Raw genomic sequence first — 23,008 nt, 5'->3', positions numbered from 1 at the left:
ACTTTAATAATCTTTAATAAAGTGTGTTGAAGGGTTGATGGTGCAATATATAAAAGAAAATATTTCATGCAAAAATAAACCACCTATTAATTTTTAATTTGTAGATAAATCCTCAATAGTCGTAATTGTTTTGAGATAATGGTTAGAATAAGGAAAATGTTTTACAAGCCTTAAAATAGTTTGTTCTGCAGTACGTTATATCTTCACACAAATAAATAACTGCTTCTTCTGAAAGTTGTACACATCTAACCTAGGGCAGCAAAAGGAATATCATCAAAGTGCATCATTTGACATGACAGTGACCAACTCTCCTCATTTATACATAGTGTTAGGGCATTAACGAGGAAACACACGGAGAGACTTCAGAGTGCAAAATTTAGGAAAGGGTTCATTTATAAAACAGATACAATCACTTACTTTGGATAAAAGACAAGCTAGTTTGACATTAAGAAATTGTTCGTCTGCAAAAATATATCCCTTGGTCAGTATTTAAGACATAATTTAGCATATTCAGTGCAAGACTACCTGTTTTATTTATTTGGAAACACTCTGCATTAAATATGAAACGCCTTTTTTAATCAGAACAGGGCATAACATTAGCTTTTGGAACATACCCTTGTATAATCATTCAAGATTGATTTATTAACATGAATGCAATCACTTTTATACCAGAAAGATAAAAGAGATGAATAAATAACTTTGCCAGGTCACATTTACTGGCTCTGAGTAAAAGTTGAATAAAGTGCTTATCAGCTAAAACTATAAAAACATGCATATTATGAACCCTCTCATTTCAACTATACAAGTTTTATTATTTGGAAAACAACATAATAGTTCTGTATAAAGGCAATACAGAATTTGACTTTGATTCACTATTCGCCTGTTCAGTCCATTCACAAACGTGTCATTAATAACCTTATCTCTAAATCTGCAGAGTCAGCAATTCCCATGGGTAATTATTAAGCAGCTGCCTGACTCCAACACAGTCCAGTGACTACAATAAGGCACCAATACCCTCCAGATCCTCTTTGGCGGCCTAATCTTCTCTCCCTTTAAAGGTATTAAGTTGCCTCCTAATGCTGTAGCCTCCACGCTATCAGCAGTGCACAGGCGCCCACTCCCGCTGCTGTCAAGATATACCTCGTGTTTAGACGATCAGTGGTCGTGGGGTTTTCCGCATCGGGCAGCTTTTCATCAACCAGGGGGTCATTAAGTAGATGGTTATCATTAGTTGCAGGAGCAGGTTCAGGCGGGACAGGGGCAACCTCTTTGGCTGGTTCGCCATTTACTTGAATGATTGGTATTTGGTCTTCCTGATTCAGATTTCTGACAGCCTCGTGCTCTACATTTGTAATTGAAGCGATATCAGGAATCACAATGGCAGTGGGTATTTCATTAGCCGGTTCTCCATTGACTTGCTGCAACGGCGTCTGCACTTCCAGATTTAAAATCGAGGGCTCTTCTGCTATGTGCCCGACATTTTCACGAACATCCTCCATGTCCAAACTTGGGGCAGGACTCTCGGAAATGCCCTCCACATCTGGGTAATAAGTATTGTCAGAGGTCAAGGTGGTGGCTGGTGTGGTTACCTCAATGGCTTGTTCCTCAGTGTCTTCTATAAGTGGCGTTTGGTTTTGTTCTACCCCATTAATCAGGTTTTCTTCAACATCTTCCACCTCAAGACTTGGAGCAGGAGACTCAGACATACCTGCAGCATTAGTGCAATAAGATGACTCAGAAATCAAAGTAATTTCTGGTACAAGCGGGACAATTGTGGTTGCTTCTTTAATTGGTTCTCCACCGTCTTCAATAAGTGGTGCTTGGTTTTCCTGGTTCAAAGTAGATGGCTGTGCTACCACATTAATGAGATTTTCTTCAACATCTTCCACATCAAGACTTGGAGCAGGAGACTCAGACATATCCCCAGTATCAGTGCTACAAGATGGGTCAGAAATCAAAGTATTTTCTGGTACAATTGGGACAACAGTCGTCGCTTCTTTAATAAGTTCTCCACCGTCTTCAATAAGTGGTGCTTGGATTTCCTTGTTCAAAATGGAGGGCTCTTCTGCGACATGCCCAACATTTTCCTCAACGTCGTCCTCCTCCAGACTTGAGGCAGGAGACTCATCATCATCCTTGCCCTGTTGTTTGTCGCCAACACCATTTTCCTGACAAGACGCTGCAGACTTTTCAACCTCGCTCATCTCTAGGCGACCGCTGTCTCCAGAATAGGGCTCGGGGTCGGGGCTGCAAGGGCGCATGGTGGTGTTGTTTTGATCGGGAGGTTCAACGCTCATGAGCACACCAGGTTTACTGAAACACACGTCCTCCTCCTCTGATACGGAGCCGTTCTCCGCCTCAGCAGGAGGACTGGGAGTGACCTCTGCCTCCTGGACAATTTCAACAACCTGAAAGCAAAAGTAAAAACACACGTGAATCATTGATAGGTGAATCTGGTGTTATATTGCACCGCACTCAGAGATAATACCTATAACAGTATTGCAAGCTGTATTAAGTTGCACAACATATCTAAAACTGTTGATAAATTGTTTTGATAGCCTTTACAGCCAGTCTTGATCATAATGTTGATATTCTATGCTTTATAAAAAGGGTCGAGCAGTAAATGTTTTTAATACAAGTCAAAATCATTCTTTTTCTATAGGCCCTGACTTCTAAGGGCTTGAAATTGAAAGAAAATATGAATAGGTATTTGAACTTTGAACTTTTAAATACAATATGTGATTTTGGTTTGGTCTGGTGCTCCAGGAAAGCAACTATAACCATTACCTGTGCATTGTGTGGTTCAGGTATCTCCTCCAGCGATGGGACCACACCGGGAGCCTTCTCCTCTCTGGGGCTGGTCTCTTGGACAGGAGGTTTCTCATCCAGGTTTGTCATTGGCGATAAACTCCTAGTCGGCGACACTTCTGCAGAAACAGGGGGCTCTGTAGAACTGTCCACAGTGGTTGTAGTAGTTAATGAATATTCCTCTACAGTGGTCATGCTTTGTGTTGGCTCCTCCAAAACTACAGTGACTGGTTCAGGTTCAGCTACGATAGGCTTGTTAATGATATCCATGAGAGGCGCATTGTCGTTCACAACAGTAGTGAGGGCTGGAGCGGGCTGGTCCACCAGGGTAACCGTCTCCATAGAATCATCATTTTCACACGGCTCTTGTTGCGGTTCAGCATCTGCATTTTCTTCTACCTCTTCTGGAATATTAACCGTTTCATTTGGGACGTCCTGAGCTTGTGTGTCTGGCTCAAGGTTCTCCTCTGGTTCTTGATGGGAGATGATGTCCTCTTGCTCCGGAGGTGGAGAGGGATTGGTTGAGCCTCGGGCCGATTCGGGGGAGGGAGGAGGGGTCACAGGAGGGACCACAACTGCCTGGGTCTGGGGATCAGCCTGGACTTGGGGTGGTTCTGGTGGAGTGGTCACCTGCAATAAAACAAATAGGTAATTTGTTAGATAGGTACATTTTAAATCTCAAATGAGCATTACAGCCATTTTGGAGAGCCTTAAATAACAAGCATTAGCCAAATTTTATGATATTGGTTTATGGTATTAGTTCATAAATTAGTCTTGGCTAAATTAAACGGGCTTTGAATACTTCATATTTAAATTGACAATAGAAAGTTTTAACAAAAAGAGTTAAAATTAACACCATGTTTCAACATTAATCAAAATACTCTTAACTTGCATATCTCAAATATTTCCTGTGCCCAGATAACTTTTATACAGTCTTTCATGCTACAAGTACTACTACTATTTACTGTATACACATACATGCGTAGATACCACCATTGCTCTTTTTCTAGTTGACCTATCGTTCCTCACCTCGACTACTGGGGCTGCTGGCTGGACTGGAATGCTTTGAGTGGGTGTTTCTGTCTCCTGGATGGGGTTGGTCTCACGTGTCTCCGATGGGATGTCCCGAGCTGGCAGAGCATTGGCGGGGGGCTCAGGATCAGGCAGGTGTGGGGCAGATGGAGCGGGATGCACATGTGCCATGACCACGGTAGCGGCTGGGGATGCAGGAGGAGGGGGGCCGGATGCTAGGACACAGTAAATACGGATTTAATGTATGTAAATCTATTCCGAAGCAATTTATTCTGTGGCTATCAAACAGTTCTGGCACTCAGGGTATTATTATTACGTAATCAAAATATGTATTAGGATTAACATGGTGAGGATGCCTGCTTCCATATGGATGTTGTCGAGTAGAAATTTAGAAATAGCTGTTATCGCAATAATATATGAGGCAATATCCATATTGTAAGAAGCCACAATATACTGAAGTCTTCTGTCTGACTTAAACACAGCCTGAAACAAAAACGGATGATGAGCTCCATTTTAGCCTTGCTTTGGTCCCTGTATAATATTTCAAAATCTTGTTGTGACACTTATTTTATGTTTACAACGAATGGAACGTACTGTTGAAATAGACAACATAAATATTACGATATTCATGTTTTCCAATATTGTTATTTTTTTGTATTGTGTAGCCCCATTGTAGCATCTGTGTGCTTATTTATGTTAATATTATAAAGCTATTGATTCACAAAGACAAAATTTGGTAAAAAGGCTAAAACTTCATGTAGTAATTTTACCATGTTATAATCTACAGCTCTCAAACCGGTTTATCATAAATGAAATACCTTGGAAGCAATTCTCTTTTACACCATAACAGGCAGAACACACTTATTTGCTCCTAAATTGTAGGCTATGTAATATCATTTGTAATTATACTCTATTTCTCCTCAATTTAATTTCTGCTTATCTTCCACTTGACTTATTTCAGCTAAATATATCCTCTTACATAATAAATATCGGTTGTTATTACACCCGGCTTAGGGTATTCTCCTGCCGTGCTGCAGTGGTGGTTAATGGACTTAGTGGCTTACTGTTAATGGCTCTCAGTGTGTCGTATTCGGCCCTGATCTCAGCTGCTATTGTCCTCTGCTCACACTCCTCCAATGCAGCGATAAACTGCTCAGGCCAATTCTCCCTCCTCTTCATCAGACTCAGCAGAAGCTTCATGGCCTCGAACTTTCCACTGTGATCGTTTTTGGTCTCAATGGACTCCTGAAAACGGATAATGAGATGAATAAAACAACATGGCTTAATGATGGAGCCGGATAACCACGAAAAATGTAAAGTGCATATGCTTTAAATGTGTGATATTGAGCTATTTCTGAATAGTATAATAGAATAACAAATATATACCAACAAATAAATCAGGGAATACATGTGATGACCTTAGATATTGAACAGAATATATTCAAGAACAGCCACAAAGTGTATGAATAAATGTAATCAATTTTAAATCAGTGTTTTGCTGAAAACGTACCCTGTCATGTTCGGTCAGACATGGCAGAAAGACAATAATCTCTCTGGGTTTGACCGTGGACACGATGCGTGCCATGTTTTTCCGCAGGTAGCCATTGTAGAGCTTGTCGCTGGCGTACGACATCTGGTGAAAAAAGAAAAACACATTTAGTGCTAGGGTTTGGCTATATGTTAAAATATAGTTGCACAACTTCCTTGGAGCCTAGATCACAAGTTGCACTCGGTCTCTTTTTTCTTGCTACATATTGAGAAATCGCCTTGTGGGCGTGCAGCTACATGAAACACAGGAGCCCTGAATCACAACATAACGATCTCTCAAAATTGGCAGATTGTCAAAGCCCTGTCTGGTAGATATCAAATGAGAGATACACCTGATGATTAAATACAATTAATAGGTCGTTTGCAAAGAGTAAGCTGACAGTAACCACACTAGGCAGTTTGTCTCAAACATAATAACCAACACCTAGACAAGGAACAGGTTTTGTGTTTGCCCTTCAACAGGTGAGTCTGTTGAGCAAATTCCAGATACTTTCCCCCCATGTGAACAATTTTTTGACCAGGAATACTGTTACTTATGTTGTTTACTTAATTATTTACTGCTTATACTTTTGTCCCCACAAAGTCCTTGGTAGTAATTGTACATAAGACAACACTATTTTACTATTTCATTGTTTTGTGTGTATTTTTCTCACATTTTCTGCCTATTTGCAAACCCTTAGTGTTTCTAAGAGCTGAATGTAACAAGTAAATGTCTCCATTGTGAGATCAATACAGGCTATCTTATCTTATCGTCTAGTTTATGGAAAAGAGCTTAATTCTGTATGTTGCTATATCTCAGATCAATGAGAACTTTTTCCATAGACTCTGTAATATTCAGAACGCAAACCTACTGTAAAAACTACACAAGCTTGAGTATTGTTGTGGTCCATATGACTGAACAGACATGTATCAAGTTCATATTACATCTGATGTGCAGTGTACTTTTTTCATTTAAGGATCGAAAGAATCTAAATCTAAAGAAATCTAAAAAGCATTGCATCATATTACATCAGGCACATGGATTGATTTGTTCACAATAAAGTGAAAATTAAGTAAATGGGGAAAACCAGCAGTAGTAGTTTCACTTTCAGTTTCAGTTTGCAAAGAAGCCCTTGGATAGTATTCACATCGGTTGTAATGCATTTGACTGTGCAGCTGCAGCCTCCTCCTTTGAATCAGCCAGAAACAGGAAGCTACGTGACATTTCAAGGTTGAAGAATAAATTATAGCCTCTGATTAATCATCTACACTTTGCATTTGGATGTCTTTTCCAAAACACCAAGCAGTGTAAAATACTACTCAGATTTTCAGGGTCAGTGGGGGGGGAAAAAAACTCGCCTTATCTGTCGTGAATACAACCTAAACCTTTCTATTTGTTGATACACAAACTCTATAGGCGTAATCTGTTGCCCTTTGCAGTCGAGGGGAACGATTTCACGAGATATTCCAGCGCCCACAGGTAGAAAGTTTAGTGTAAACGTGGGAGAAGACGCACAGGTGAAGTCGGTGACAACAGTAGCCAAACCACAGGATCAAAGTCTGTCTCACTCGTGTGTATCATTAAGAGCCACCAAATTCACAGGTAGACTCACAAGTACAGTGTGCGATACTTAAATACTCAAATAAAGGTAACAGGTGAAAAAGGGGCTTGCATGTAAAGGGGGCGTGTTACTTCAAAAAGCACCTTGACAAGACTGAGCCGATCCAAATGAATGACCTCTAAACGTCTCCCTTTAAACAGTTCATATCGCTTCATTAATTATCGAACATACTTTTATTACCTTAGTTGACAGGTTTAACTACAAGTGCAAACTACTAACCAGGTCACCCAAAGCCTGCCAAAGCTATAAAAAGCAGATACAAAGTGGAATGAGGAAATAAACGCGTATCAAATCGTTCAGAACTTTGCGTAGAGCCTGCAGTTTAACTATTGCTGTAACGCGAACTTTGTATCGTGCAAGAAAATAAAAAAAGGCAAACGATTTTCTTGTTTATTTTACTATAGATTTGGTCAGTAAAGTTACTTTCAACAGCTACGACATGCTGCAGCTTCCCCAGTTAGCACGTTGTTACACGCTAATTGCATATAAATTATTCAAATGTGGCTAATTAAAGGAGTCATTTTTAATTTGAAACGATGTAATCTGTGACTCACCTTTCGTGTTCAGAGCTTCAGTAGTTCGTGCGATCCCCGTGCTATTCCTGCTCTCTTTAAAAGCTGTCTTCTTGTCACACACACACATCTGCGCAGGGGCTGAGCATCATGGTATAAACCTGCAGACCGAAGCCGCTGCAGATTCGCCACAGCAGATTCGCCACAACAGATTCACGACACTCGCTTTTTTTGTTGATTTTTTTTTTTTCCCACTAAGCCATCTGTTGTTTTGAAGATCCCGTTTCAATGGGTATGGGGATAGAGATAGATGGCGGTACTTTTTATTTTATTTTATTATCTATACTAAAATAGTTGTCATAAACCCATAAAACAGATTAATAATATTCATTTATTCCGTTTCCTCCCAAATGTTCTATCTTAATTTCAACATTATTTCCTAAATTTTCCCAAATTTTCCCACTTTTTTTCCACCAATTTCTCTACGTGTTTTACCCCAACTTTTCCGAATTTAAAAAAGAAAAAATTATAAGAAAAATGTTCCAATTTTTCAATTTTTCCCATTCTTTATTTTCAAATGTTCCCGTTTTTTTTTCTAAATCTTAAAAAAAAAAAAAAAAAATCCCAAATTTATCTAAATTTTCTCCACATTTTAACATCATTTTTTTTTTAAACTTGTGTTTCCCTTTTTTCTTTTAAATTCTGATGACCAACAGCATCAAAACTTGTATATAAATATATATACAACCTCTAGTTGAGATTCTCCTGTTATACATTTGCTGTTTTGAATCTGCGGCTGCTCCAGTTTGCAGATTCATCCGCTTTGCCATCACCCTGTCCGATCCCGATTGGATAGCCGTGCCGTCCATCAACAAATGAGCCAATGACAGTGCGGTATGGCTAAAATGAGGGCGGAGCATGATAATCTTGACCCCAAAGCGTCACCTTCGCTGTGTCCTGCAGTGGATGGCAGATCGGATCTCGACTTCTGGTTTGCATCTGTCTCTAATCCCCTTTGCTAATCCGCGCACATGGACAGAGCAACCACAGAGGGATAAAGAGAGATAACTGCTTCATACGGTACATACCTGCGCATATTAAAGTTGTTTTGACGAAATCTTTCACATCATTGTATCATGAGACTGTCTAACTGGAATCACGATAAAAGCTTTGACAAAAAGAAGGTGCAAAATAAAGTGGTAAAAATTTAATTACGTTTTTAATTCCATTCTTATTTACTTTTTTATCAGAGAGATTCTCACGTGTCCACTACAAACATGTTCCTTAAATGGCTGCACTTTCCTACTTTGCCACAAGATAGAGCTGTTCTTTTAAACTTTCAGGATCTGGAAACCAACAATGGTACACTACTTGATTGGCGTTATAGAATCTGTCTTGTGAGCAAACATTTCCTGTTCGCCTCTTATTTCTTGTTGCTAAAATGCACGGTTGGTCAGAACAATCAACACTAATGAGACTTTATTGTGATTCTGCACAATCTTTTACTAGCATTTAAAGTAACCTGTCATATTGTGTGTTGTCAGCACAGAAGAGAATAACAAAGTAACAATGAAGTTTAATTACTAATTGAGAATTGAGGGTGTGATTAAATGAATGATCTACTCCCCTCTCCCTTATAGGCAGAATCGATCGTTGTATTTGCATGTTGGATTGTTGTTTACCTCTGGCTTTTTTGTGCCACTGCCTAAAATAAATGAGTAAATGAACAGGAAATGAAATGAAGTGGGGAACAATTAAATAATCAGTGATAAAGTAAAAAAATAAAATAAAAAAAGAATGCTTTACAATCAATCTTGGGCAGCAAGACAAAAATATTGCCATTATAATTCGGGCTGGGACAAAATATTGGATCGGACTTGGATCTCAATACTTGTGCTGCAATACAAAGTATCGATACTTTCAATACTTGTGTATGGAGGCATTTTTTATCAAGATAAGAGATAAGATAAGATAAGATAAACCTTTATTGATCTCACAAAGGAGAAATTCACACACCTTTGTTTTCCAGTAACAGTTAGAGCACTTTGTTAGGTTATGTTTTAATACACTTTTCAATGTAAACACTTCAACAGCATTTGTTTTTTACACATTTTAAGGTAAACATATTACTTATAATAATTATTTATCGTATCACAATAAGCATCATATCGGCCCTGAGTATCGTGATATGAGATCGTGACAAAAGTGGATCGTCCCAGCCCTAATAACAATATGATTGTGATCATTACTGAACCCTTTCAACACAGTATGTTCCATTGAAACAATTTGTTTTATTCTGTGTTAGAATAAGACTTACTAAAGCAGAAAGTAAGTAAAAAAGGGAAGTCATGACTGTATCTTATATTATTTACAGTTACAGTTTATTTATCAGTTTATTTGACAGGGACATTGTGGCAAGGCAAGTTTATTTGTAGAGCACAATTCATACACAAGGCAATTCAAAGTGCTTCACAGTTAAAGCAGCATAAAATATAAGAAAAACAAATACAATCAATAACAGCATCAACATGAAATTAATCAAATACAGTAAGAGGCAAGCGTGTAGATAAAATACTTTCAGTTATATGCATTTTTAAGTCTTGTTTGGATTCACTCTGTCTTGAGAACTATTTTAAGTCTAGTTTTGACTCGCTCTGTCACTCTCTGCCATGGATTGTGCCGTGGATGTTGTTTTTTTGTCAGCAAAGCATGTGAATCTCAGTATGGTGGAACCTCAGTGATATTGTGAGATATTGTGGCTTCTTGCCTTCTGGATATTTTGACAATAAAGCAAAGATAATTTGGTTGCATGTGGTAAAGCTGTTCTTTGTTCTTAAGCAGACGCTGGACCTTGAGATGTTCCCATTCAGCTGCATCTGAATACTGCGTCGTACAGCTTTAAAACTCATTGGAGTTGTCAGACCTGAGAGTTCCACGCAGTCAGAAGAGAGTCCGGTCAGAGGACACTGTCACTGAGCTTCTGCGTCACATCACTGTGGGTTCACTTCACTGTCTGGCATTTACACATGAACACACGCAAAGTCCAACGCTGAGGAGAAATTAATAGAAAGTTCAAGCAAGAAACCAATCAATTTAAACCAAAGTTTGCTTGTCAGCATATCCAAAAATAGAATGGGAAGTCTCCTGACACATATGATAGGGAAGATTTCATTTGCCCCACAATGTAGAAAAGACAGCAAAGCTCGACCAACTGTACAGGATTGTTGTATTGTAACCGATATTAGAGGGATATTTCAGCATTTTTGACATAGGGCCTCATTTCCTAGCTATCCAGAGTGTTTCTGGTACCTGGAGATATTTTTTTTGTTATTCATGCAGTTCTTATGTTTGAAAAGTTTCATGGCGCTAGGCTAATGCAAGGCTAGCGCATTTCTACGATGTCAGCTAGCCTGCATTAAAAACAGTCTTATGCACCTCACAGTGCACCTGAGGCAAATCATTTATAACGCCAGACTAACCATATAAATGTCTGTGTCGATAGAATAATTTTTGGAATATAACTGACCTTGCATCGCATGAATGATCGCATTTTGAGGGACTATTTTCTAGCAGATCACTCCGCCGCGGCGTAGCTTATACAAACACGAAGCAGAAGCTGCTCAAATATAAGGTAATTTAAATGCAAAATGGTTAAAATTATTCCATCGACACAGACATTTATATCGTTAGTCTGGCGTTATAAGTGATTTGCAACTATTTTTAATGCAGGCTAGCTGACATCGTAGAAATGCGCTAGCCTTGCATTAGCCGAGCGCCGCGAAACTCTTCAAACATAAGAACTGCATGAATTACAAAAAAAATATCCCTTTAAGATGTACAACAACGAACTGAGACACAACAAGTAACATGATCGCACTGACACTACACATGAGGAACGCCAGAAGGAAAAACTGATTAGGAGGAGCCAAACTCAGGTCATGTCTCCCCGAACTCAAATCTGGACCTAAATCTGGCAAATAATCCTGTAGTGAGCTCCAGGCTTTAGCTCGCTTATTGTATTTTTGCAGTGTGTGTTATATTTTGGAGAAACAATGCCCTAGATTTTAACTATTGACACCTTTTATGAGACATTAATGAACATGGGTGCTTTCTCTCTTCTTTCTCTTAAGTTAAGCTGTTTGCCATAGTAACACAGAACCTACTACTGATAGACTCTTTAAATGAGTCTAAGCCATTACATTTATTTTACATTCGGGACGTGAAGAAGAAGAAAAAGAAGAAGAGGCTTTTATTTATACAGCACCTTTCACAGATAAAATCAGAAAGTGCTTTACAAAGTGAATCCAAACACCAAAATATGCACAAGTAAGATAGAAGCAATCTGAAATAAAGGGTTGTCTGAATAGAAGTGTCTTCAGATGCTTTTTAAGGGGAGACACTGCAGGCAAAACAATTTCTTTTTCAGGTTTTGGGCCTATTTGGTCTCTTAAACTTTCACATAGAAACAAAAACACGGTTTCTCTATAGACCTATATGGGAATTTCCTTTTTCAAGGGCCATTTTCTCAAAATGCAATTTTGTCATATTGGCGCAACAATATCTCCACATACATATCTCCACGAAATGACCAAAAGGACAAGATTGCCGATACAAGCGGCCGAAATGAGTTTCCTTCGCAGGGTGGCTGGGCGCACCCTTCAAGATCGGGTCAGGAGCTCAGTTACCTGGGAGAAGCTCGGAGTAGAGTTGCTGCTCCTTCACGTCGAAAGGAGCCAGCTGAGGTGGCTCGGACATCTGTTCCGGATGCCTCCTGGCCACCTCCCTCGGGAGGTGTTCCAGGCATGTCCTATTGGAAGGAGGCCTCGTGGAAGACCCAGGACACGCTGGTGGGACTATGTCTCCGAGCTGGCCTGGTGTCGCCTCGGGGTCCCCCCAGAACAGCTGGAGGAGGTGTGTGTGGATCGGGAAGCCTGGGCATCTCTGCTGAGACTGCTGCCCCCGCGACCCGGCCCCAGATAAAGCGGAAGAAAATGGATGGATGGACTTTATAATATTCTGTAGGTTTTCTAAGAGGGATTTTTTTATTCATCAAGGCGAAATATGATGATGATGATGATGATTTTTTTTTATTTAAACCTGACTCTCTCCATTATTTAGATTCTGTTGCTAAAAAATCTGGCAGTTTTGGCCATTTTTATGCATAAGATGTGATTTTTTTTTATGAAGACAAAAAATGTCAGAAAACTAGCAATACATTTTTTCTCATATGCATGTCAGTAATCTACAGCAAAAGTTTCAAAGTGATATCACTAAATGTATTTTTATTTTTTCCTATTCACCTGCAAAAATCAACAGGGTCGGAACATTTAGGAGCAGCAGCTTGAAAGGACAAGTCTCCTCTGGTTTTAAAGCGGGTCTTTAGGACAGTGATCAGGTTCAGGGGCACAGCAGATCAGAGACATATTTGGACCCTGACCATGCAAGGCTCTAAAAGTCAAAACAAAATTTTTATAATCTATTTTAAATTTGATGGGGAGCCAGTGCAGGGAGGATACAATTTGAGTATTGTGTCCCTGTTTGTTAGATCCTGTTAAAAGCTTAGCTGCAGCATTTTAAGCAGGTTAAATGTCATGTGCCACTCATCAATGTTGAATCTGACCTACTGCCAGTTCATAGAAAAAGCAAATGAATAATTAACAACCTTTGTACAATTTTATCTAAACGTGCTATTATTTTTAAGTGCTATTACGTCATCTATAGTCATACATCTCCTTTTGAGTTGCTTTGTTTTTCTTTTCCAAATTCGTCAATGTTGATCTTTATAATGTACTGCAGCCAAACAAATATGATGCATGCAGACAATGGAAAGGCTCAGTCAAAATCCACAGGTCAAAGTGCATGCAGGAACAACATTTAAAATATAATGCGCTAAAGCTATTGAAGTACAACCTGCTGCTAATATTATCCTAATTAAAATCAGTTGTAAGTTTTCTATTCTCTCTCCACTCCGTCCCCTCCCACTTGCTCTCTATAAAACATTAATTATTTGCTTTTTTGCAGGCCGGGAGTCTGCCCTTTCTCCCAGAGCAGAGATTTATCCCTTTGCGTGTGGCCTGATTTAAATGACGATAACGGCGCTGATGAGGATAATGACACTTCCTGCAGCTCCGGTGGGTGATGTATGCACGGAAAAGACACGTTTCGAGAGTCAAGAGCCTCGTATCCACAGGTTGTCGTGGAAACTGTGGCACATATGCGATCGGGTTGATGCAATAAAGGCACTTGGCATGTCCAAATGCAAAGGTACTTAAAGACAATGGCAGGGCTTGTGTGCGAAAGAGGTGGCAGTATTAACAATAAAGACTAAGTAGTTTGATGCAACAAGGACTTTTTCATATAGGACAGAGGTTCTCTAACTTGTTCACACCAAGAAGTACTGCCTGGTCTAAATCAAGTGGCTATTAGATACAAAAGAGAACTAAACAAAATAAGAAAGAAAACATGAAAGTTTTTTTTTTTTTTGGGGGGGGGGAGAGGACCTGTTCACCAGTTACTTGGGGTCCGAAGTGCTGTCATGCACAAGCTTAATATAGAAGGTGCAGTTACACATACAACTTAATAACTTAATTATTAATAACTTAATAACATTCCCCTTTCCTTCTCCGTTACAAACCGAGGGAGCAGATTTGATCCTCATCTTTCATTTGAGAACCGTATCCGCCACCACTGCAAAGTGTCCTTCCATCACTTACGAAACATTGCCAAACTCTGCCCCTCCCTCTCACAATCAGACGCTGAGAAATTGGTACATGCCTTTGTCTCCTCCAGGCTGGGTTACTGCAATGCCCTCCTCGTCGGGATCCCTGGTAAGAGCCTCCTGAAGCTCCAGCACATCCAGAACTGTGCAGCCAGGATCCTGACATAGGGGCGCAAATATGACAACATCACCCCAGTCCTCCGGTCCCTTCATTGGCTACCCATCCATTATAGAATCCACTACAAAATCTGCCTCCTCACATACCAGTGTGTCCATGGAACAGCCCCGGCATACCTCACTGAGCTAGTTGCTCCACACACCACCACAAGGCGCCTACAGTCCACATTCACCCACACCCTTCACCAGCCCGTGACCAAGCTCTCCACAATGGGAGACAGGGCCTTTAAGGCAGTTGCCCCTAGACTCTGGAATGCCCTGCCTGAAAACGGCCTGAAAACACATTTATTTAAAAAGGCCTATTCTGACTAATTTGTTTGTTTGCTGCTTTGTTTTACTATGTGAATGTTCTTTTTGTTTTTATCTGATTTTATTCTCCTGTTGTAGCACTTTGAGGTTTCGTTGAAATGTAAAGTGCAGTATGAATAACATTTATTATTATTTATTATAATTATTACAGCCGCCCTGGCACAGACTGTCCATTTACCACGTGGCTATGTAATGTGTTGTTCATATCCTGAGCTCTTATTATATCAGTGCCCTCTGCTGGACATGTGTGGAACTCTTTCCTTTTTAATTTAATGCCCCCTAGCGGCTAGAAAGAGCATTCTGGTTATTCTTTAAAAATGCATAACTCACAGGATGCACAGGAATGGGCTAGAGACTTACTTTTTTTTTTACATACTCTGGAATTTATGCGGACCGTATGTTTGACACCCCTGATCTAGCCCATAGGACATAGGACTGGAGATGTCAAGAGAAAATCAGTTACAACACATAAACAAAGCCGTTTTTAGGCCGTGCAGAGAAGCGGTGCTGTGTTGACATGTTGATGCAAATGGACATTAACAACAACGGTTATTCATCAGGACAGATGCCAATAGCGACTGCAAGCTGGAAAACTGCATAAAGCTATTGTGGGTATGTTGCACCTAATTTGTGGGAGTGAAGATGGGGCAGTGGTGGCGAAAGCTCCTAAGGTCTGCATTGCTGCTTGAGTTTTTAAAAAATGTGCAAATTACACATGCTACTCATTTTGCACATTCCTCGCTTCCTTGGGCCCATCCCTTAGAGCCATTGTTTTGGCACATTTTGGTTAGGAGAACATAACGGGAGTGAAGGACAGAGTTATATACAGCATGTTTTTGTATAACGGGGCCACCATGAGCACATACTGTATGTGCCCTGTTTGAAAAGTCTGTGATGAAAACAATCTGCCTTTAGTCGTAGCTTTTTTGATTATGAGGCAAGTGTATGAGACTGACCGTTTGCTCACCACTGCAAATAAGTGTTTCCCATTGTTAACAGTGTAACAATAACTTGAGTATCCTCCCAGGTGGGAATTCAGCATTGTTGACAAGAATGAGACACATTTAGGCGACAGTCTTGTTTTTGTAAATTGCTTTGAACATTGCATTTTGGTCTTTATTGCAATGGGGCATCGATGCCTTGTAAATTCAAACAGTGACAGTAGATTGTACAACGGCGCCTTTGAAAATGATTCTGAGAGCTGCAAATTTATCTACAACAATCTTCGCCAGTTTCTTTGCAGCATTCCTCGCTCTTATGCCTGAAATTGCGGTGCATTTTTTGAATAGAAAGAATAGAAAGCTATCTCGGTTGACACAAAAAATGCCGCCCTAAGACGCTCTCTTGCAAATAGCGTAATTTCTCCACAGAGGCCATCCAAGTTAGAGTATGTTTCAAAGAATATCAAACTATAATGCATTTAGTTTGGAAGTTATGGTTCAATTTCAAACATCTACCTAACTTTCAGCAAGTGGCCCGTTAACAAGCCCATGCTTAAGTCGAGGCACGCTGTACCCAAACTGACCCTCGGCATCACCACTGATTGCTATAACATGGGCTGTCTTGGCCTAGATTCACTCCAAGTTGAGTTTCCTGTTACCTGAGAGGACCTCTTACCTCGGCTGTTTTGGGACGATGTTGACGGCAAAATCAGTCTTTGTTATTGCTTTCAGACTGTAAAAAGCTTTTATGCATCACAGACTTTGGGGACAGAAATATGCGATGGCACGCTCTGCTTTTTTGCTTTTGACGTAGCACCATGTTTTGGCCTTGGTAGCTTTATTTTCTGTATTTCAAAAGACTGGTCTATCTTTTGAGTTTTTGTCCCACAAGCTGCCTCTAGGGTTTGGACAGAAGAGTGATTGCTCTTATATCTTTGTTAGGTTGAGTTTTTTTATTTTTTTTAAATAAGCTCACAGTTACTTGGTGGACACACACAGTGAAGTCTGTAGGCGATGGCTAAAAAGAAGCATTCATGTTTAGAAAAGCCCTGCTGTGACGGGAATGTGGTCCAGCATGAGACTACTGCTATTTTCACCCAAAATTCACACCCCAAGCGCAGTGTTAAAGCATATATTCACCAGTTTACAGTAAAGTGTGGGAGTGCTAATCGAGTGGTGGACAAACAAAACAAAATCTTGTCTTAAATTTGTTTGCGTCTTTGAATCTTTACTTGTATATGATCCTTATTCTCACTTGGGTAAAGCCATTTGTTTCTTCAGTTTGCAGCTGTGTCTGCTCCTGCTTTACAGTGGTCCATGTTATTGACCGATCTCACGCTGTTATGTGTTTATTGACAGGCACATACATTAGTCCTACTTTCACTGGTGCAGACATGATAAACAGTGGCACTCATCAAGATAGTGTTTTTCATAAAGGTCACGCTCTTGTGTAAAAATACAGCATGTTGACACCAGGGAAGGGTCTATTGAGGAGAAAGAAACTCCTAGTCCTATATTTGTCAAAATGTGGGCTTTGATTGGCACCGTCCTTGTTACCATGAGCCACAGCTGGTGCACCGGTCACCGTGGCTGATTTGGCCAATATTTGGAAGTCCGCGGTGCAGGTGTGGATGGGCCGTTTGTTTGGTCCCAAACAATATCGTGACCATAAATGAGGCTGATCTTGGGCAGTGGCTAGTTAGTCTCTGGGCTGACACAGACACAGACAGACAACCATTCAGTCACATTCAGTCACCGGGGAACATCACAAATGACTCACACGTCTCTGGACGGTGGGAGGAAGCCGGAGAGTATCCACTGTGACATTGGGAGGACATGCAACCATCCACAGTGATCAAGTCCACACAACTTCCTTACACAGAGGCTAAAACACTCTTCCAGTGTAAGAAAGGTCTCTGGGAAAAACCTTTAAATCACGTACAGTTGATTTAATTTTCATGGCGGATTAGTGTCTCCAAAGTTCTAGTATCAGTTGAGATAAATCTAGATCTCTCGGCTCCTCCTCTCATAGACCAGAACATAGCAATTACCCCTGATTACCGCATGCAGTGAGGCCAGCTCCCCCAGTGTGCGCTATTATATCTCCCCTCTAAATACCACCGGAGTCTTTTCCTGGCTGCAATCACACGGCGCTGTAGAGCTTCATTCATTAGAGGAGTTAAAAAAAAGAAAAAAAAGAAGAGCTTTGGGTCCATGTGCGTTTGCGATTCGGGACGGCTCTCATCTTCATAACCCCATACTGTCGTCTCTTAGCAACCCAGGCTGCAGGAAGGTGACAGCATTTGAGTGGGCACCTCTGCACCACCTCTCCACACTCCTCCAACCCCCCCCCCCCCCACAGCAATAACCACCAGGCACTTACAGTCAGTAAACAAGACGGAGAAAGGTCTCTTGTAATAAGTGCAAATGGAACCAACATTTACATTAGTCGACACGAGAGAGACTACAATGGCCTTTAATAAAAAATTGCAGTAGTCAGTGTCATTCATTCATAGCTTGGGGTTTGATTGGCAGCTCTGGAGTGAGAGTAAGCAAGATGTAGAAATGTCAATGGCAATAACTGCAAATGGTACAGCAATTTAGATTTGCATCACCCAATAAAGAAAACAAAATACAACAACAAAATAAGTTTATTTTTGTGTCTTTTCAAAGATTTCTAAGTCTTAAATGTGATGGGAGTGGGACATCACCAGCTCGTCTCCATGGAGATGTTGCTGCCTCGCTTTGACAGGCCTCCAAACATTTGATTTTAATACCTTGGGTCCTGATGTCTATAGTACAAAGAGCATAATTGGTATCGCAGCCGTCTTTGTTTACCCTTAGTTGCTCTGATAGGAACATATCACCTGAAATGTTCTGCATTGTGGCTTTAAGGTTCAGAACAATTTACTTTTAATAAAAAAGTTAAGTTCATTATCCTTTTTAGATCAACATTACTGTAAAAGGTGATCGGGTTCATCCTGAGAAGTAAAGTGGTTTCTTTTTTAATGGTGTTTCCCTGTGCGCCCGGGACAGTGACGCTGCGCTCACATTTGAGCTCGCTGCTGCCTGGAGCCATATCCCGTTAAAATGACGTGAGTGCCTGACGACGCTAAATGGCAGCACTTGAAATAGCCCACCTGCGCGCGCTCTCCCCTCCACATCAACTGAGCTCGAGAGCGTTTCAGCACCAGGACAGCTCCCGGGTCTCCTTTGTTCTTTTTTTTTTAAACTTTAAACCTCAAAAAGTGGAAACTAGATTGAACTTTTTTTTCTGACAGAAGATGGACATCGAGCGTCCCTCTAACGTGACTCTTTTCGATTTCGTGGGGGGACTGCAGTTGCTCCGAAGCGGGAACATCAGAACTGCCATCCCCGTTATCTTGATCGGCGTGTGCATTGCCGGAGCGCTGTGCAACCTCCTCGTGCTGCTCGTCTTTATCCGTGACTTCAGAAAAGGACGGGGCTCAGAAGTTAAGGCTCTCCTCGCTTCTATCGCAACCACAGACTTGCTCATCTTGATACTGTGCGCACCAGTACGCGCTGTCACGTATTACAAACAAATATGGACTTTAGGGAGCTTCGTGTGCCGGACGACGGACTGGTTTCAGCACTCGTGCGTTGTGGCCAAAACTCTGATTTTAGCCGCGACCACCAGATCCAAACACACTTTTATCGCCGGTGCCGAGGAGGGATTCCAGCACGCAGCCTGGATCCACGGAGCCCTGGCGTTCATTGTGCTCGTCGCTATGTTGTTTTCTCTCCCACAGCTGCTGTTCGCTTCCCTGGTGCCATACAGCCTGGATGAGGTCGTGTGCGTCTCGGAGATGCCCGTGTGCGCGTCCGAGTTCATGAACCTGTTGTACAAGATATACCCAACTGTGGTGTTTGTGGTGCCCGTCATCTTTACGCTCGCGTACTACACCAAGACCCTCCATGGCGCGGTGAATGACGCACCAAACCCTCGGCACCAAAGCAAAGTTATTCTCGTTCTGCTGTGCCTAAGTGGCGCTCTGGGGCTCATGCTTTTACCGGAATGGGGCACTTTTACGTGGATACGACTTGGCTTCAGCAGACCGCCTGCCGGGCTGCTGATCTTCGCCGACGTGTTGCTTTACGCATGCAGTTCGGTGTTCCCCGCGCTACTCATGACAATGTACGACGACGTGCGCCAAGGACTCGTTTCCCTTTGGTACATGGCGACCTGCAGACCCCGCAAACAACCACCGCCGCCGCCTACACCGCCGCCAATACCGCCAGCACCGACAACAACTGTCTGCAAGATGTGCGTTAAGCACGACGGGCACGGCGCAGAGGCATGTGCGAATGACATGGATAAAACCATCCCGGACGTGGAGCACTTTTGGACAGGACGCAGAAACACGCACGTGGAAGACGAGCAAGACCCAGTGCCGTGGGAAAGGGACCCGAAAATGCAAGAAAACGGAGAGCAGCCCAATTAATCTGACTCAAAACGAATGGAGTGTCTGTAATGTGTGGTATTGGAGACACCTGGATGTATAATGACGAGGGACGGTGCAGTTTGAATCTACAAAAAGCTTGTTGAGTGAGAGCAAGCATAGCAACGTGGACAATTGCTGCTAGTCTTATGCTGTTTTAAGCCTCATGTAAATCGAGGTCGACTCTACCCCCTAACCCTGTAGGTGGAACTCTGTGACTCTGTGATTATAACAATAGCCAGGAAGCTAAGTGTTGGTGGTTCAGATTGTGCATTTGTGCCCAAAGTGTTTAAAATGTAGTCTGGGTTACCGAGATAATCTCCGAATAATAATAATACAAAACAAATAAAAGAATGCTTGAAGAAACCAATTCAAAATGTCTCTTATGACATTTGTATGGTATTTGTGTAGGCTTCAAATACCATCAAATGGACGGAGTTGATCTTCAGAAGCTTCTTCAACTATTTAATTCAGTCAATTACTAATAATAATGAAGATCCCTATGAAGCCTCGGAAGAACGAAGTCCAGTCTATGATAATTAAAAACCTTATGAGGTCCCACAGGGTGTACCCTTGACTCCAACCACGTGACTGTGAACACTGAAAGGCACGTGGTAATGAATGGTTTATTACAAATACCCCCAACACCCAAAGCCTGGAAGAATGTGGGCCCTTTTGATATAACATAACTTTATAATGAAATCTGTTGTAATCTATTTGCCCATTTCTATTGAAATAGAGTCTGTTTAGGTTCTGGCATAGTATTTTGAAAGACTTTGCTGTCGTGGATTGATGTAAAATATTTGTACACTTGTAAATGTCCATGTTTCTTGTGCTTTTTTCCCCCTAAGATCTTTGCTAGTCTTTATTATGGATAGGAGATTTTACACGGACTGTACAATGTTGTGATTTTACTGTGAAATTAAACCACATTTTCTCCATCGATGTTCTCAGAGTTTCTCTCCCTCTGTCTCTGTCTCTCTTTCTTTCTCTCTCTCTCTCTCTCTCTCCCTGTCTCTCTCTCCTTCCCTCCCTCCCCCTCTCTCTTTGTCTCTTTCTCTCTGTCTCTGTCTCTCTCTCTGTCTCTTTCTCGATCTCTCTCTCTGTGTGTCTCTCTCTCTCTGTCTCTCTTTTTCGCTCTCCCTCCCTCCCTCCCTCCATCTCTCTGTCTCTCTCCCTCCCTCATCCTCTCTCTCTCTCCCCCCTCACTCCCTCCCTCTCTCTGTCTCTCTCCCTCCCTCATCCTCTCTCTCTCCCCCCTCACTCCCTCTCTCTCTCTCTCTCTCTGTCTCTCTTTGCCTCTCTCTCTCCCTCCCTCCCTCTCTCTGTCTCTCTCCCTCCCTCATCCTCTCTCTCTCTCCCCCCTCACTCCCTCTCTCTCTCTCTGTCTCTCTTTGCCTCTCTCTCTCCCCCCTCCCTCTCTCTGTCTCTCTCCCTCCCTCATCCTCTCTCTTTCTCTCTCTCTCCCCCTCACTCCCTCTCTCTCTCTGTCTCTCTTTGCCTCTCTCTCTCCCTCCCTCCCTCTCTCTGTCTCTCTCCCTCCTTCATCCTCTCTCTCTCTCTCTCCCCCCTCACTCCCTCTCTCTCTCTCTGACTCTCTCTCTCCCTCTCTCTCTCTCTCTGACTCTCTCTCTCCCTCTCTCTCTCTCTCTGTCTCCCTCTGTCTCTCTCCCCCCCACTCTCTCTCTCCCTCCCTCCCTCTCTCTGTCTCTCTCCCTCCCTCATCCTCTCTCTCTCTCTCTCTCTCCCCCTCACTCCCTCTCTCTCTCTCTGTCTCTCTTTGCCTCTCTCTCTCCCTCCCTCCCTCTCTCTGTCTCTCTCCCTCCTTCATCCTCTCTCTCTCTCTCTCCCCCCTCACTCCCTCTCTCTCTCTCTGACTCTCTCTCTCTCTCTCTGACTCTCTCTCTCCCTCTCTCTCTCTCTGTCTCTCTCTGTCTCTCTCCCCCCCACTCTCTCTCTCTCTCCCTCCCTCCCTTCCTCTCTCTGTCTCTCTCTCCCTCCCTCTCTCTGACTCTTTCCCTCCCTCTCTCTCTCTCTGTCTCTCTCCCCCCCACTCTCGCTCTCTCTCTCTCGCTCTCTCTCCCTCCCTCTCTCTCTCTTTTGTTTCCTTATGCCGGTTAACCAGGGATGGGAGTCGAAGCTGCAAATCTCTCTCCATTTAATTCAGATTACTATTATAATAAATGCTACTGTAATCCAGTGTTTTAGGTCAAAAAACAGTAATCATGTTTTTAAAAGGCATTGCTGTAGCAGGTCCACCATTGTGTGCCAGTTTTAAGGCCTTGTTTTTTAATAGCACGAAAGGGACTAAAGCTTATTCTTTAGTATTTGCCGTAATTTTGCATAATTTGATACAGTATAAAGCTAAACAAACATGATTATTATTAATTCTGATGTATGAGTCAAATGGGGCAAGGGATGTGGAGCAATGCAGGAGTACCTTTCAGCTAAAACTAATAGGAAATGCTTACAGTTGCAGTGGATATTATTACTGCATTCATAATCCATGTGCAAGAGGTAGCTGAGTGCTCGACTACTATGTCTGCATTTTAGATGGAGAGAAACAAGTTTTACTCATTATTGGAAGCAGTCAACCAGAGGTCAATCTTTTCAAATCTCTCAAGAATGTGAGATTCCCACAGCATGATCACTGTGACCAAAAACCGCACGACATCATGGCACCATCAAGTTACATGTTTTATGCTGATTAACAAAAACAGGGGCACTATTCAACAAAAAGGGTTTATTCATGCTGCAAAAAAGTAGGATATTGTGAATCAATTAACGGTTTCTTATCCAAATTATACCATACAATATAGACATATTATAATATCAAGTAAAACCAACATAACAACACACACTATCCTTAACAAAATCATAAAACTCTCTTGCAACCAAGCTT

The 23,008-nt window shown here is 41.7% G+C and overlaps 2 protein-coding genes across 2 annotated transcripts; one reads left to right on the top strand and one right to left on the bottom strand.

The window, feature by feature from the left end:
* Positions 1-222: 222 nt before the first annotated feature.
* Positions 223-7,642, bottom strand: mavs (mitochondrial antiviral signaling protein). The gene is made up of 6 exons (XM_079574293.1): positions 7,544-7,642; positions 5,351-5,473; positions 4,905-5,085; positions 3,838-4,055; positions 2,788-3,438; positions 223-2,408 (listed from the first exon to the last, which is right to left on the bottom strand). The coding sequence occupies exons 2-6, from the start codon at positions 5,471-5,473 to the stop codon at positions 1,074-1,076; spliced, it is 2,508 nt and encodes an 835-aa protein (XP_079430419.1). The 5' UTR covers positions 7,544-7,642; the 3' UTR covers positions 223-1,073.
* An 11,040-nt stretch (positions 7,643-18,682) lies between these two features.
* LOC306975535 (G-protein coupled receptor 151 protein) lies at positions 18,683-20,504 on the top strand. Its single transcript, XM_079573106.1, has one exon. It carries the CDS (start codon positions 18,931-18,933, stop codon positions 20,107-20,109), a length of 1,179 nt encoding a protein of 392 aa, XP_079429232.1. The 5' UTR covers positions 18,683-18,930; the 3' UTR covers positions 20,110-20,504.
* Positions 20,505-23,008: the final 2,504 nt, after the last annotated feature.

The sequence above is a fragment of the Gobius niger genome (assembly GCF_951799975.1).
Source record: "Gobius niger genome assembly, chromosome: 16".
Classification (NCBI taxonomy): Eukaryota; Metazoa; Chordata; class Actinopteri; order Gobiiformes; family Gobiidae; genus Gobius; species Gobius niger.
The sequence above is the reverse complement of the archived record's forward strand: the minus strand, read 5'-3'. Positions and strand labels throughout refer to the sequence as shown.

Bases quoted from the DNA above. Each gene is read 5' to 3' on its own strand.
- mavs (XM_079574293.1), bottom strand. From the start codon at position 5,473: ATGTCGTACGCCAGCGACAAGCTCTACAATGGCTACCTGCGGAAAAAC. The intron at 4,056-4,904 runs GTAAGCCACTAA...ACTGTGTCCTAG, and splicing joins CACACTGAGAGCCATTAACA to CATCCGGCCCCCCTCCTCCT. The intron at 3,439-3,837 runs GTGAGGAACGAT...GTTTTATTGCAG, and splicing joins CAGCAGCCCCAGTAGTCGAG to GTGACCACTCCACCAGAACC.
- LOC306975535 (XM_079573106.1), top strand. From the start codon at position 18,931: ATGGACATCGAGCGTCCCTCTAACGTGACTCTTTTCGATTTCGTGGGG.